At 36.1% G+C, this 17,734-nt stretch overlaps 1 protein-coding gene across 3 annotated transcripts in view; it reads left to right on the top strand.

Moving 5' to 3' along the window:
- Positions 1 to 17,734, top strand: part of EXOC6 (exocyst complex component 6) — a 151,250-nt gene that overhangs the window by 107,934 nt on the left and 25,582 nt on the right. For all 3 annotated transcript variants that reach the window (XM_059662857.1, XM_059662858.1, XM_059662859.1), the window contains one exon: positions 7,515 to 7,588. In XM_059662857.1, the coding sequence (XP_059518840.1) occupies positions 7,515 to 7,588 (74 nt within the window). The remainder of the gene's footprint in view (positions 1 to 7,514; positions 7,589 to 17,734) is intronic.

Below are 17,734 nucleotides of genomic sequence, written 5' to 3' on the forward strand. Positions count from 1 at the left end.
TTGAAGCTACTTTGCCCATGTTTATCTCCAAGAAAGGAGAGGACTAGGTAGGACTTTATATGAAAGTAGGGTGATGAATATAGAGGGGCAGTTGATCCGAGAGGCTTGCATCCCACTGCTACCAACACATGTAACAAAATGTAAGTCTAAGAACTAAGAATTTTAACTCTAAGACCCCATGCTTAATTCCCAGCATAAGTTCTTCATCATCAGAAAGACCACTAGATGGTGCTCTTAGTCACCCATTGTAATGACACATCCGGTAAACATAAGATACTTTCCTTGCCTAGCCAAAATCTGAGTTCTAACTAGCTGCTTTAAGTCTTAAGATCTAGCAAGAAAGAATGATCAGAAATCTGTTAAGTATGCAGACTATTTTGCATTTATATTCAGCCATTTATTTAGTTATAAAATTATTCCATTTTATATGCTCCTACCTTGTCGTCCACAAGAAGTCTTAAGACTTTAGCTTAGCCATCTCACCCTCCCTTTCAGTCTTTTGTCAATCTTTTTTTACTTCATGGACACTCTTTCTTTCCCTTCCCCCACCCCAGACAATTCTTCCCACCCTGTGTAGATGTTTTCCAAATAATACACATTCTTTAGCTTACAGTAAAGATAACTATCTGCCTAGGATAAAATTGTCCAAGGACTTCTTCCCTCTGCATTTAATTTTTGGAAAAGTTTTATATTTTCATGCCAGGATAAGTACTTGCACAGTTGGACTTCTTAGCAATCTTTGTTCCCCTCATACCAAACCCTGTACATCTGTATATAGCGCCTAAGGGCACAAAGTAGCCTCAATCTTATACCATTTTCCTACTTAATGGGGGAAGGGAGGGAGGGAGGGAGATTGTTATATATACAAATAACTCATGTTTTTGCCCACAGGTATTCTTTATTTATTCTCTTAAAGTTCTTAGAATGCCAGTTTGGAAGACATTTTTTGATCATTACAATCACAGTTCATACATATATGTTATTTTTCATTTTCATTTTCATCTAAATTAATTCAGACTTGTCTTCTTCCCAGTTAGGCTGATATAGCAAGGTCTATTGCTACAAAAGACCTCTCAGTAAGATCTGACATCTCGCTCTCTAGTCTTTCTTTTAGAGTATTTTTAAAGTTAGAATCAGTTATTAAGTTCCATATTCTAGCAGAAAATAAGAAATGAATACGTTATGAAGTTAATTTATTTTTTATAAGAAAATTATCAAATTTGAGACATTAAGAGAAAAAACCCTAAAGATTTAGATGAGCTTAGAAAAAATAAAAAAAGACAAACCTCCCAAACTTTAGAAAGCCTAGAAACTTTTAAAGTATTTTATTGGAAGACCAGGATCAACGTGTTTCAAAAAAATATTCTTAATGGCATGGCTAAGTGACAAAGACAGAGATATCAAGAGAGGGAAGGCTTATTAAATGAAGATAATGAAAGATAATCAAGGGAAGAGAACAAAGAAACCCCAAAATACGACAGATACACAAAACGAGAATCTGAATGAACCAACAAGGAATCTGAAAACAGTACTCAGAGTGATTCTAAAAAATTATTATTCAATTTTTTAAAACTTTGAAAGTTGAGATCTATCATCAGAATTATTGGATCTATTAGACAATATTAGTAGAAATGAATTATTTGTATTATTATTAATTTGCTCAACACATTTATTGAATATTTTCTGTACACTGAGCAGGGGGTAGGTATAAAGGTAAAAGAAATTATCTCTAATTTTCCACAAGCTTCTTGTTTAGTAGAAGAACTCACAGTCTAGGTTTCTTTTTTTTTAAAGATATTTTTATTGATGTCAGAGAGGAAGGGAGAGGGAGAGAGAGATAGAAACACCAATGATGAGAGAGAATCATCGGTCAGCTGCCTCCTGCACGCCCCGCACTAGGGATCGAGCCTGCAACCTGGGCATGTGCCTTGACCGGAAATCAAACCGTGACCTTCTAGTTCAGTGGTTCTCAACCTTCCTAATGCTGCGACCCTTTAATACAGTTCCTCATGTTGTGGTGACCCCCAACCATAAAATTATTTTCGTTGCTGCCCAGCCGGGTGTAGCTCAGCGGTTGAGCATCGACCCAGGAACCAAGAGGTCACCGGTTCGATTCCTGGTCAGGGCATATGCCCAGGTTGCGGGCTTGATCCCCAGTGGGGAGCATGTAGGAGGCAGCCAATCAATGATTCTCTCTCATCATTGATGTTTCTATCTCTTTTTCCCTCTCCCTTTCTCTCTGACATCAATAAAAATATATTTTAAAAAATTATTTTCATTGCTACTTCATAACTGTAATTTTGCTATTGTTATGAATCGTAATGTAAATATCTGATATGCAGGATGTATTTTCATTGTTACAAATTGGACATAATTAAAGCATAATAATTAATCACAAAAACAATATGTAATTATATATGTGTTTTCCGATGGTCTTAGGCGACCCCTGTAAAGGGGTCGTTCGACCCCCAGAGGGGTCACGACCCACAGGTTGAGAACCGCTGTTCTAGTTCTTAGGTTGATGCTCAATCACTAAGCCATGCCAGCCGGGCATCACAGTTTAGTTTTTTTTGAAGAAAACATCAGGGGTGTTCTCACCTACCATCAATTATTTTGAAATAAATATACGAACTATGCACAGAATGTCCTAGATTTACTCTGTCCAATAGCCATATGTGCCTATTAAATTTAAATTAATTAAATAAAGCTACAAATTCAGTTCAGCACAGATATAGAACCATTACTGCAGAAAGTTCTCTTGGACAGTGTCATTCTAGATGTAATCAACAAGCCAGATGTGTGTACCAATTTCCAGGACAGGACGGCACCCCCTTAGAATTCATTTGTTTATTCAGTTTTTCTTCATTCATTTAAGAAATTCTCATTGACTACCATTACTATTAGGCATTGGGCTAGGTGACAGAGATGTAAAAGTGGAAGTACATTCCCTACCCTAGGTGAGTTTATGGTTGGTACTAGACCCAGATAGATAAACAAGTATAAGATAGCAGAATGGGTGGTGTAGTTAGGCAATGTACAGGAAGTTGGGGTGAAGGCACAGTGGAGGGATCTAACCCAGCCTGCAGGGTACTGGAAGTCTTCCATAGAATATGATGCTTGAATGGAAGGATAAGTAAAAGTTGTTCCATGGAAAAGAAGCAGAAGTATTGAAGGTAATGTAGAAAGAGACTGTGGCATATGTAAGGAAATGCAGGTAGTTTGGTTTGGAGTTTAAGGTGACCCTAGGGCAGTGGTAAAAGTTGAGGCTGGGGGATAGGTAAAGGCCAAAGTATAAAGGATCTTCATTGTCTTATTTTGTTGTGAAGATGATGGGGAACCACTGAAAGATGTTAAGCTCTGAAGTGGCACAAATCACGTTTACATCTTACACAAGTCACACTAGGAAAAGTGGATGGAGAGATCGCACACAAGAAAAGAGAGACAAGATCGAAGTATGTTTTAGTAATCCAAGCAAGAAATGAAGATAGTTTGAGTAAGGTAGACACAGATTCAGACCCAAGACATTTTTAAGGGTAGAAGCAACAAAATTGATTGCCTGCATTTGAAAGGAAAAAATATGAAGCTGTTGATAAATTGAATAGCATTTGTCCTCTGTGCCAGATGATTATCAGACTGCTCAATAGCCTCCCATGAGAGAGAGAGAGAGAGAGAGAGAGAGAGAGAGAGAGAGAGAAAGCCTGAGAGCTATCATCAAGCGAGGGTAACTGAGGGAGGTATTTCAAAGGGGATGTCTTTTCTAGCTGCAAGAGCTTATGCCCTGTTCACTAAAATAAGTTATTGTGATGATCAAAGCAGATTGTGTGTGAGAAGTGCTTTGTAAACTTAAAGTGCTATATAAATGTATGGCACTTATGATTTGGATACTAAGCTCTTTGGTTTAATGCCAAGCAATGGGGCTTAAACTATAGTATCTTAAACAGGAACTGAGCGAGGAGAAAAATGACATTATTTTCAGCGTAGAAAAATTTAGGGAGAATAAGTACGTAATAATTGCAAATAAAATTGAAATTAAGCTGATTTTTACGCCTGCTAGATAAAGTAAGTCTCCCTGCATTATAGGAAGTCCTTATTTTTGTGTGAATTGTGTATGTATATGTGGTGACAGTAGAGGCTGAGGTAACATTTACAGTCTTGGTTGGAAACCACTAGGGATTTATAGTTAAACTAGAGGCCCGTTGCACCGGTTGTCGAGAGCCACCTGGCAGCCGCTTTTATATCCTTTCTTCTGCAGTGTGTGAGGCTGACTTCCAGGAGGCTGGTGACACTGTCGGGATTGTGCTGGTGGTGCTGGTCCGTCAGTGCCTGGCCCATTCTCCAGAGATTGGACCTATAGGACTATTGAGGGAGTGGCTGCCACCAGGCTGGTGAGCCACCAGGACAGGTCTGTCAGCTGAGTGGTGCTCCCACTGTGGGAGCGCACTGACCACCAGGGGACAGCTCCTGTGTTGAGCATCTGCCCCCTGGTCGTCAGCCCATGTCATAGCAACCGGTTGTTCCGGTCTTTCCGACCATTCCAGTCGTTCTGGTCGTTCCGGTCGTTCAGTCACTTAGGCATATATATATGTTATTTAGATGTTATTTGGAAATAGTAGCCTAGGCATATGGCCAGAAAAGCCAACAATATGCTGAATGGTCCTAAGAAAGGGTTTTTTATTTTTATTTTTTTATTATTTTTTTTTAAATATATTTTATTGATTTTTTACAGAGAGGAAGGGAGAGAGATAGAGAGTTAGAAACATCGATGAGAGAGAAACATCGATCAGCTGCCTCCTGCACATCTCCCACTGGGGATATGCCCGCAACCCAGGTACATGCCCTTGGCCGGAATCGAACCCGGGACCCTTCAGTCCGCAGGCCGACGCTCAATCCACTGAGCCAAACCGGTTCCGGCGAGAAAGGGTTTTTTAAATTAAAAAAACACCTTTACTTTTAATAGGCTGTTATAATTTTGCTTATTGATTTTTGTTTGTGTGTGTGTTTTTGTTTTTGTTTTTTCATTAAAATCTGATGGTACTAGAGAAAGGCAACTCAGTTATCTGGGACATGGTAGGGAGTAATAGGATTGCCACAGTATGAAATTATGCCACTTTTCTTTGTATGAAAAACAGTGATATGAGTAAATTATACTAAATAATGAAAAGTGTGGCTAGATTCGCTCAATACGTCTTAGTTTTCTGGAAATAGGGGCCCTGAGAAAGGTGAGTGCAGTCACTTATCTAATGGGCATAACTACTTAGAACCTAGCAGAGAACCAAGAAGTAATGGTGGGGGGTGGGGGTGGGGGGAGGAAATGGTGTACCTCTGAGTAATCAAAAGGTTACTTATACTCAAAAGGTACATATTGTATCCTCAAAGGCATATATAAAATCCATTCACCTTACTTGTGGGAGGGGTCCTTGCCCAGACTGTATTTGCTCTTACTTTAGACAACAGCTCAAGAATATTAAAGGCAGCATATTAATAAGAGATGAATGAGAGAACATGGAGTAAGAATTTATGTTAAAACTGCAAGAGAAAAGGAAGAAAAATTTAAAAATCTATACACAACTCAATACAGCATTCTGAGTTGTTTAATGTAATAGAAAACAGTTCTTAATACCATTGCAACCCTGGAAATGTATTCTATAGAATAAAAAGTGTTCTTTTTCATTATTTCTTTTCTTTTTAACTTTCTATATGTGTGTTGTTGTTTTTTAATCCTCACCAGAAGATATGATTCCTTTGATTCAAGAGAGAGAGAGAGAGAGAGAGAGAGAGAGAGAGAGAGACAGACATTGATTAAGAGAGAAACATCAATCAGTTACACCCTGGCTGGGGATCAAACCTGAAACCTTCTGGTATACAGGACTATGCTCCAATTAACTGAGCCACTTGGCCAGGTCCCTATAGGTGTTTTTTTTTAATTGAGGTATACTTGACATACATTATATTAGTTTAAGGATGATTTGATATTTATATATATAAAATATTTTTAATGGTGATCCAGGTAATTAAGAAAAGTTCAAATAATATTTAGTATACTCCAAAAAAGGTAAGTATTATGTTACAGTTTAAAATTTTATAAAATATGTTTAAGATTAAAAAAAAGAGTTTTGATGCTTAAATGAAAAATTATTATCTTAAAAACAACAGCAACAAAAACATTTTGAATTATTCATGCCTTAAAAATGCCAGATAAATCAAGCTGTGCTAAGTTTTCATATATTTACTAGAGGCCCAGTGCATAGATTCGTGCACCGGTGGGGTCCCTTGGCCTGGCCTGCACCTTCTTGCAATACGGGACCCCTTGGGGGATGTCAGACTGCCGGTTTCAGCCCGATCCCTGCAGGCTAGGCCTAGGGACCCCATCGATGCATGGGGCCTCTAGTATGCATATAAGATCTTTGGTTAAACTCTTCTCGCCTTCCTCCCTCCCCCCTTCCCTCTGAGATTCATCAGTCCGTTCCATGTTTCCATGCCTTTGCATTGAGTGTCTGCCCCCTGGTGGTCAGTGCACATCATAGCTAACGGTTGAACAGGCTTTTATATAAATAGATTATCTTTAATTGTTGATTTATTTTTGTTATTCCAAAAACTATATAGGCTGAAAATTTAAATAATTTCTAAAACACTGGCTGAGATAAATTCACAAATGGAAAATCTATAATGTTCTCTAAGAAAACCCAGATATTAATGGGTAGGGAGAATGGTTGCAAGCAGTCTTAGTCTTATCAGAGAAGCTTGAATATAAAACGATAGGGTCTTTTTTATGAGCCAAGTCTTTTGTCTTCAAAATTGCTAGCATTGGGCTTATCTTCAACTTAACTAAGCAAGCTATGTATTACAGTTTTTTTAGTACCAAAAAAAGGTGGGAAAAAATCTTTTGAAATATAGTTGCAGTCTTTTGTTAATATCTTTTAATTCTTAAAAAGGTATGATGCCTTTATGGAAAAAATATTAAAAGATCAGAACAAACATTCCTGCATCATCCCCATTTTGCTCCTTAGAACATTTTACCTGTTGTCTGTCTACATGTAAAGCTGACTTCTTGCATGTCTGCCTGTTAATGCTGTTAGTTAGAGGTAGGATTTTTATGGAGCATATTCTGTAACAAAGCAGATGTTTGAAATATGCTGACAGCTGTGGAATTGGTATAGTTTCAAAATACTTCTATAATCATTCACCTGAGGCTAAAAAGAGTCAGAAAACTTCTCTTGATTGAAGTATATTACTACCTTGAACTTCATGTAGAATAACCCTTCTAAATTTATTGTAATTAAGGATTATAGTGATTAAATGGTAGATTAGAAGTTTAAAATTATTAAAATATTTGTGGTAATGGGTGTGGCGAATGCTCTCAGTAGTGGAAATTGAAGGTTATAAATAGTCTTCATTTGAAATGGCTGTGTGTAAATATTATAATACATTTATAATGAGTAGAAATTAATTTAGCGGTTAAAAACCCTTGTATATTTTGCAATCTTGTTTTTCTTCTTTTTTTATTTTTTAAATAGTGTTTGCCAGCTCTGAGCCGGTGCCAGGATTCCAGGGGGAGACCCTGCAGCTAGCATTCATTGACCTCAGACAAGTAAGATGTAATAATGTCCTTCTCATTTATTGCCTTTTCCCCCCTTTTTAATGCTATAGGAATGCTTGTTTGCCTTGAAACAACCTGTCTTTAGGAAAGTGCTTCTTTGATAACTATGTATTTGGCCCTTCTTTCTAAACCAGTATTCATTCAGTGTCTCAACTTCACGGAGAATTCTCTTCGGCGATTATTTAACATAATCATTACCTGCTAAGCACATGACTAAAGAACAATTTTATACTTTGATTTAGTGACACTTGAATTTTATTTCTTAATTATGTCATGATAACGTGAAAATTGGTGTGTAGAACATTAGTGGTGTCAGGACCCAAATTAAAGGTAAATTATTACATTCTATGTAGGAGCCTCTTGCTTAAAATTTTGTCAGTGGGAAAGAATGCTATTTTCATAAATTTTTTGTATGCCTCCAAAAAGAAGGTTAAAATTAAAGAGGTAATTATATATTTATATAATTCTTTCTAGTACATAATTCAAAGTATAGTAACAAATATGATAATTTTTAGATCTATTCAATTTGCTACTCTTGAACACCTGTACTCTATTGTCATTTTCTTTATTTTCTCCCTATTACTCTTTTTTCGTTTCCCCCCAAACTTTTTTTCTTATTACTTTCTTCTTCTTTCCTCCTCTTCCTTTTTCTTTCTTAATCCTAGGATTAAGGAGTTTAATAAAGCTGGGAGGCACAAGAGTGTGGAGGAGGGTGGACCCAAGTGAGAGGGCTCAGGAGAATTGACAACAGGCTTGACTGCTGCCCTTGGCAAGAAGAACCAAGTGGAGATGCAGTTAAAACAAAGACGCTGTGCTCTTGGTCTGTTTATGGTCCCATCCCCTTTGGGGAATGGAGATGACAAGATGGGGCTCCACCACTGGTATGAGTAGACGCTACCCCAGTGATGTTTTGAGCATTTAAGGAGCTCTGATTTAAGGAAGTGTTAAGAGTAGAGCTGTTTTTGCTCTAATTCCAAACCAGTGTTCAATAAGTATTTATGAACTATTACGTACTGGTTATTTGGAGAGGGGAGATGTGGTTGAAATAGACACAAAGGTAATAGAAGACATGGTTTCATTTTATGGAGCTTTAAAATCCTTTGGAGAAGCAAAACTCCCATGAACTAATTAGGAATACTTATAAGACAGTGAGTCTTATAGAAATAAATGGTATAGCTTCAGTTCTGGTTTAGAAGGAAAGCGAAGAAGCCATTCCTGTTTCTCTATTGTGTTTGTAAAGCCTGAACATATAAAATATATTCGTATTTATTTCTGTTTGCAATCAATGCTCATGTATTATGCCAAACAAAGAATACTTTGGATGACCTAGATCTATATGTGATTAGCCTTACTAATAGGGGAAGACAGTAGAAAATGAAGAAGGTAAACTCTGAATTTCCACAACAGTTTACCAGAATATGTTCTTCCTGTTGAAGGTAGATCCATTTCCTGTAGAAGGAGTTCTCTCTGTTATAGTCCTATTGCTCTGAACAAGCTGCTGATCTAATATAGGAAACTGAGTCCTTTTGCAAGTTGGAAATAGGTTTGGTTGTATATTCATTTCCCAGTTAGGTTATGGACACTTACTGGGGTACGCTTCCCTATTACAAGAACATGAAATGCCCCTACAATGCTGAGTATGTGATTTGGAGATAGCTCCCATTACATACAAATAATCTGTTCACAGAAACTTGACATTTATTTTGTGATATTTTCTCAGTTTTATATGAATTTGTATGGAGTTAACTAGTTTATAATCTCACTGTAAGATTGTGAATAAGACCGCACATTTATTGAACTAGTTGATAACGCTTCTGTTCCTTGATTTGTCCAGATAAGTGGTTGGTTTAATGCAGATTAAAACTCTGATCCCAGGTACTGTTTTCCTTCAAAGACAATCATCACTTGACAGCAAGGCTTCTTTACAAGCATATAGCTCCCTAGGGAATTATTATTAAGGCATACTTATAAATATTAATAAACATCTCAGGTCTTTTTGGCTGAATTTACTCTTCAAGTATGTGCACTTAGAGGCATTAAGTCCTGGTTGACTTTTCCTCATCAATGTAATTTCTTTAAGAGACTTTTAAGTGAATTAAAAAATCTATTATGAAACATTTAGAATTCTGAAGTCTATTGTGACACATGTAGAACTTTTAAAAGATTTATATAGAAATAGCTAACATAAAACACAATTTTATATTAGTAATTATAATTAGTAGTTAATATGCAATGGAAGTGACTAGTGGATAGAAAATTTTGATGAGCTAATTTTTTATGTGTTGATTTTTCTATTTTTAAAAGGGGCTTAAATTATTTCCCCTATTAATGTTAAAATGTAATCATACTCTATTCTTATTCTTTTGTATTCTAAAACAAGAGGATGCAGTTAAGTCTTGTCTTTAGCTGCTAGACCACTGTGACATAACTTGAATTTTGTGGTTTTAGAGGTCTGAATTTAATAACTTGGTAAGGAAAGTTATGCTTCACCTATACTATTTGTTTTTCAAATTAATTTATAAACAGTTAAGTGGTGAAATGTCAAGTATGGGAATTGGCCAAAAATAAAGTTAGTCTTAAAAACTAAAGTCTTATATGAGGGGATACAGCTTTTGTATCAGATGTCAGTGATTATTTAAGGATGCCTTTAAGTTTCAATAGTGTTACATTCCTGACTTCATAAAGATATTTCATAGCATATTATTTTAACACTTTTATATGAAGTAGCTTATCACCAAACATAAAGAGGGTGTTAACACTTTTATTTACATTTCAGTTGAGTTTCTACACTTTTCCTTTTTTTTCCCTAGTCTGTCATCCATTTCTGTCTTAATAGGGTGGCTGACAGTTCTTTTCAAGTATACTTAGAAAGGCAAAAGAGCCCTTTTCATAGTACTTATAAGGGGTCATGCTTCTGTTTTTTGGTTTGAATTTGATACTGCTTCGTGAATTACTGGGTATGAAAGATTAGGAAGTAGGTTTAGTGGTCAAATTTTACCTGCCCACCCGGACTTTGCCCTGAGGTCAAACTCCTGATATTTGCTGTTCTGAATAGAGGAGTTGATGACAAGTATGAGCTGATACAAGAGGAAAGTTAGAACCATATCAAAGCTGAAGGCAAGAGAATTGGGACTCAATGAGGGACTGTAGCTAAAAGATGGATCATCAGAATTGCCCTCTTCTCAAGAAAAGGAAATAGCTGACCTGTGAATGGAAAGACTTTATCATCCTGCCAATCATATGCTTGCTAATGGAAGCCAGTTATCTCAACAATATCTTAAGGCCCACTACCCCAAAAGACAATGGGGAGGATTCGCAGTACTGATACTGCTTTATGTGAATATAATTCCTCAGTCAATTTTCAGCATGCTGCTGAATGTGATTAGTATGTGCAAACTTTTTCTAAGTAAAGCCTATCATCCTCCTCCACCCAGTTCTGAAATTAAGTCACTAAATGATAAAGGACTTTGACATACTTATGTGTGTCTGATTTTAACGAAGAGCATCTATTTTGTTAACTACAATCTTTCAAATAGATTTCAGATGAATATGTAAACTTCTTTTGACAGTGTATGAAAACCTTAACATTTTAAAATTATGTTTATTATAAGACTCTATATAATATATAGTACTTAGTGATAATTTTAATAACTCATTTTTAATATATAGAAATATTTCACTAAATATCACTAGAACATGAGGTGTCCCATATAACAGATTAGTTTTTCACCAAACCTTTTAAAATGTAGCCAGTTTAATAGGAAACTTCTAAAATATATCTCTTGCCTTCATATCTTCTTATTGAGCATAATTCTCACAGTAAATTGAGCACCCATGGCTCACTAATCTTAATACTAAATCCTCTTTACCCGGTCCTATTTCACTTTGTGATAAGTTAGACTAGTAATATATCATGCTGCATTTGATTATATCTTGATTATCATTTAGGTAGTATGAAGAAGCTTAGGTCGGTTGGATGATAATGCAGGTGGGATTGAAGCTAATAAAACAACATCTTACCCAGAGAATGTTGGTTAACGTACTGTTATCACCCTCGAGCAGTGTTTCCCAAAGGTTTTTCTAGGAATATTGATTTCTCAAGATGAGAAAATATTTATTTTTTCAAAAAGGTTTCAAGTCAGGCATGTTTAAGAAACTCTGATTCCCTCGTAGAGACTTACCGTGTACATTCAAATTGTAAGGGCTGAGAAATTTTGCAGTAACCCAGCATTTCCCATACTCATAACACTTCCTTCACTCATTTTGGGTTGTGTTACATGAAACTTACTTAGAGAAATGTTGCTCCAAGTCAAGACTCTGGCAGCCTCCTCTAGATGTCTATCTTTGACAGTTTGGGATCAACAAATTTTTAAAATAGTGATTTGGATAAATACATAGAAGAAATATGAATTATATGCATAGATTACTTAAAGCTAAGAGAGTTACCTAAGATAATAGAAGAATCAAAATGCCCTCAGTACGCTTGAGTGATAAGCCAAAGCCAACAAAGTAAAATTTAGCAAGGGAAATATTAAGTGCTGTATTTAACTTTTTAAAATTAAGTTTTAAAAAATGATAGGCTGTAGGAAGTGTGACTCATAATATGGAAAAGATCTAGTAGTTTTAGTTAACCTCTGAAAGCACCAACACTGTGCTGGGGCTTCTTAGATTGCATTAATGATCTGTGGTATTTGGGTTAGACCACAGCACTTTGGGGCTCAGACTGTGTCTCAAGTATTGTATGATATGGACACACACACTGGAGAGCACGTGAGAGAATTACAAGACTAGTGAGGGCTCAGATACCTAGAAGTGCCTTTTAAAAATCTAGGAATATTTTGGCTAAAGCCTTAGAGAGGTATAGCTTTGTAGAGAAACTCATATGTGGTTCTTATTAGACTAGATATAAGTCAAGAATATCATTTTATTTTTTCTGTTAAAATCCTAAGTTATAAAAATTTCTTCTAATTCTCCTTTCCCTTCCAGGATTAGGTCCTGTTTTCAGGTATTTGATTTTAGGCAAACTAGGGAAAAGAGAAATGATCATTCCTCTGATCCATATGTAGACAATTTGAGAAAGAATTTGAATTTTGCAAAATATATCTGTATCTCATAAAACTTTTCAAATAAATGTTTTATTAAAGTATAACATACATTCAGGCAAATCATAGATGTACCATTGGTGATTTTCCACAAATTGATTACATCTCTTTAGCACCCAGGTCAAGAAAGAAAACTTGACTGGTAGGTACCTCAAAAGATACCCCATCCCTCACTTCACTTCTCGCAATCATTAATTACCCTTCTCCCTCTTAAAAGATAACCACTATCATGACTTGTAATACAACTGATAAATTTAGCTGATTTTGAACTTTGTATACATGAAATCATGCAGTATCAACTTTTTGGTTCTGCCTTTTTTTACTCAATATTTTGTGTGTGAGATTTATTCATGTTGTTAATGTAGTTCTGGTTCATTCATTCCCTTTGCTGGGTAGTCTGCTCTTACACCAATAAACCATAATTTATACATTCTACTATTGATGGACATATAAGTTGATTCTAGTTTTACTGTTACAAATTATGCTAACATGACATTCTTTTTGCATGTCTTTTGGTGAACATATGCTCACATTTCTGTTGAGGTATTTACCTACTAGTGGGATTGCTGAGTCAGGGGGTGATATGTATGTGATCAGTTTGAATAGATACTGTGAAGCAGTTTTCCAAAGCAAAAGTGTTAGTTCATACTTCAGCCAGCAATGTAGGAGAATTCTTTTTGCTCTATGTCCTTGTTACCACTTCATATTATCTGTCTCTTCCATTTTAGCCATTCCAGTGGATAGATAGTAGTTTTACATTGTGGTGTGTTTTTTTAACTTTATTTTTCTTTATTGATTAAGGTATTACATATGTGTCCTTAACCCCCCATTACACCACCCCCAGCTCATGCCCTCACCCCCCTGGTGTCTGTGTCCATTGGTTATGCTTATATGCATGCATACATTGTGGTTTTAATCAACATTTCCTTTATGACTTATAAAATTGAAATCTGTTTCATATATTTATTGTCCATTTGAATATTCTCTTTTGTGAATAACCTATTCAGGGTGGTTTTTTTTTGGTATGTGTTTTGGGTTGGGTTTTTGGGGGTTTTTTGCCATTTTTTTTCTATTGGATTTCTGCTTTTACTGATTTGTAAGTTCTTTGTATATTCTGAATATGAGTCCTTTGTTTCATTACAAATATGTTCTGTTCTGTGGCTTGTCTGTTCATTCTTAGTGATGTCTTTTTAATGAGCAGAAGTTCATAATTTTAATGAAATCCAGGTTATCATATTTTCCCTTTATGGTTCTTTTTAATGTTCTTTTAGAAGTCTTTGCCTACCCCTAAAATTATAAAGATGTTTTTCTATTTTTTATTCTAAAGTTTTATTGTTTTATCAGTCACACTTAAGTTTATAATCTATCTGAAATTGATTTTTATACATAGTGTGGAGTGTAAGGTCCAAGATTCATATTGTTTTATACAGTTGTCTAGTTGACCCAGCATTATTTATTGAAAATAATTTAATCTCTTAGTATCTTAAAGTAAAATAATTGTAAAACACAAAACTGTGAGACATAAATGATATATGCCTCCAATGTAAAAATAAAATGATTTCCATTGTCTTTCAATTAAATGTATGCTTATATTTTATGGTTTATGTCATCCCTCATTCACAAATTAGTTATAGGGTTGAGGTTTCTTAAATTCCAGCCTAACTATACTCTTACCACAACAAAGGTACATTTACAAATAAAGCAATTCTAGAGTAAGTATTCATAACAATATCAGCAATATAAAAGCAAAAAGCTAAACTACAACCCCAGGAGGACAGGACTCGCCTTTTTTTGTTCACTGGTATACATCCATTGCTTACCACTGTTCCTGGCACAGAGTAAACAATCAAATGTTGAATAAGTGAATGCAAATTTTTTAGCTATATTAAAATGTGTTTTGTTGTGGGTTTGTTTTTTGTGTTTTTTGCTGTTTGTGGTGTGGTTTTGTGTGTGTGTGTGTGTGTGTGTGTGTGTATTTGCACTACCTTATTAGGTATTGACATATTCTACTTAAGTTATATCCCATATAAACAAACATTCTTTAAAGGTGGTAATTTTTTTTCTATTTCAATTATTTTTTTATGAAAGTATTTCTAAAAATACATGACACATTTCTCTGCCTTCTCAAGTAAAAAGTGTAACAAATGTAAATATGTCTTGATTTATCTTGTTCACCATACGGATACTAAAATAGTACTATAACTTATTTCTAAGAAATGTCATTGCTCCAAAACCAATTCATTTTCTATCAATAAATAAATATTTTGGACAGGGGGATTTTAGGAATTTAGACAAAGGCAATATACACTTTAAGTGATCAACAATGACTGAATATAAAGCAGAACTTCAAGCAGCATTTCCTATTGTTTGAAACAGTGAATCATGAAGAAAGTAAACATATTGTGTCCCTCTCTTATAAGTTCACAATTTCATCAGCACATTAAAGGCTCTGAGAAATCCTAGAGTAAAGGTGTATCTCTTTCTCCAAAAACCTGTCTGATTACTGAATACTTTTCACAAATGAAAAGCTCTTGCTATCCTGCAAAAGCAGTTATATAGTACACAGTGTGAAAGCACTGAGGTACCTGGACCACTGTTGCATTACATTAGTGTGTGGATTCCTAGGGCTGGACCGGATAAAACATAGTGCTATGGCAGCAAATAGATAAGCCTTTCAGTAGATCTGTGTAATTTAAATATTAAAATGCAAATAATACAAAAATGATGAAAAATAGTAGTTAAGTTTTCTAAAAAAATTGTTGAACTTCCTTTTTTAGATGATTGTGTGAAAGATGATAATTACTAGAAGATTAATGCTGCTTAGATGCGGGGAACCAGGCAGTCAGTCATACAGAATAACTTGTTTTTCAAAAGCATGAAACAGTAACACAGGATTGCTTGTGAAGAATGAAAAGACTTAAGTGGGGAAATTAAAATACCAGCTTATGTGGAGTTCAGATCCGAACAGTTGTCAGATTCCTTAGTGAATCATCAAGGCTATTGTTATTGAGCCACAGTGTGCATACTTTGAGAGAAAGAAAGAATATATTCACTACTCCTCCCCACCCCCTTACTAATACACTGTAAATGAGATGGGAAAAGTTTGAAGGAGAGATATTTTGGTAAAACAATCAAGGTAAGTTCTATATTTTCTGTGTGTTGTGAAGAGGGTCTCCTAGTATTAAAAAGGAAATACAGTTGAAGTGACTTTTTTCAAGATAATTGGCACCTTAAGACAAAAAATCTAATACCAAAATAAGAACCTTAAAACAAAGCCAAACATCCACAAAGAAAACAGTGGCTCTTACAGTTTAGTGGTACTAAAATGTGATGAGAAAGTTCTAAGTCCTTTAGGACCTGCAGACACTTTTTGCCCAGGTGGCTTACTTTGCACATTAACTTAGCCTACACGCCTGCAGATACTAAAAGAGAAGGGGAAGGGGAACAAAAGTGACTTTGTTCAGTTGGTCCCTTAGCTGACACCAAGTCCACCCTATCAGGCAAGGGAGGACTTTTACACCTGAATCTATTCTTTTTTCTGCCATCATTTCTTTGATGTAACATAACTTAAAAAATATATTTTGAAAGCCATGTGTCGCAAACCCTACACATGCATCTTTTTATTAATGGTACCCAGGGAAGTTTCTCTGCCTCAGAGTTCATGGACTGTTTGGAATATTAAGCCAATCCTTTTTAGTGTGTGTGTGTGTGTGTTTAACTTTATCCATTTCTGGAACTTGACTTGCTCTCTTCATCTCCTGGTCCCGTACAATCTCATTCAGTTAGAACAAGAGTATAGTCTACGCCATTTTTAAAGAGGCAGCTTCTCAGATCTGTTTTCTTACCATGCATATCATCAACACATGTGTCATTTCCTTTCATGAAAAATTTCATGTCGGGGCTTCTCGATACAATATGCTATGTGAAGAGACTAAGCAGCCATTTGCCATGGCTATTACTCATTTGACCACTTTTATATTCTACATTTTGTAGAGAAATCTGTTAGGAGTGATTTGCAGCTTTTTATTTGTTCACTCTCCCCCTCCCCCCCCCTGCCCTCCCCCAGCCATCAACTCTCTGTGGAATGGAATTGGTTATGACATAGATTACATTGCATTGCACAAATGTTCTTACATGCCTTTACACCTGGGGGGCTGTGGGTTGGTTTTAAAAGATTTATGCAAAATTTTGCTTGTGTGTGTGTTTTTCTGAGAAGAGGGCCCAACATTTTCAAAAGATTTCAGAGGCATCATATATGACATAACCACAGTTCTCTAACCACCACTGTTCTAGGAAAACTGAAGGCTGTCAGGCAAGCCAGATCACCAAGAACTGCTCCGTTTTCAGATATTTCTTCCTTTACTTGACCAATATTTGACCACCTGCTCTGAGCACTGCTTTGAGTGCTGCAGATACAGTGGTGAGCAAAGATAGCCAAGATCCTGCTCTCATATCTCATTTTGTTAGAGGGAGATCCACAACAAACAGTGATCATTTCAAATAGCTTTAGGTTCTATGAGAAAAATAAAGCAGGTCAGTGTGATAGTGACTGGGGGTGAGGTGGACCACATTAGATTGGATTGTCAAGGAAAACCTCTTTAAGGAGGCAACATGTGAGTAGATATCTTAATGAAATGGAAGATATGGGGAGATAGCATGCCTGGCTGAGGGAAGAGCAAGTCGAAGTCCTGAGGTGCTATCAAGGAAGAGAATGGATAATAGTGTGGCTGCAGTGCAGTGAGCAAGGAGCAGAGAGGTGCAGAGGAAATTGGAGAGTATCAGAGCAAAATCATGTAGGGCCTTGTTAAGGAGTTTAGCATTCCAGGGTTTTAAGTAGGTTAGTATCGTTCTGATTTTATTTTTAAAACTAGATATGTGGTGCACAAAAATTTGTGCACTCGGGGGGTCCCTCAGCCTGGCCTATGCCCTCTTGCAGTCTGGGACCCCTCGGAGGATGTCCACCTGCTGGCTTAGGCCTGCTCCCTGGGGGATTGGGCCCAAGCTGGCAGTCAGCCATCCCTCTGGCAGCCCGGCA

Source organism: Myotis daubentonii, chromosome 13, assembly GCF_963259705.1.
Source record: "Myotis daubentonii chromosome 13, mMyoDau2.1, whole genome shotgun sequence".
NCBI lineage: Eukaryota > Metazoa > Chordata > Mammalia > Chiroptera > Vespertilionidae > Myotis > Myotis daubentonii.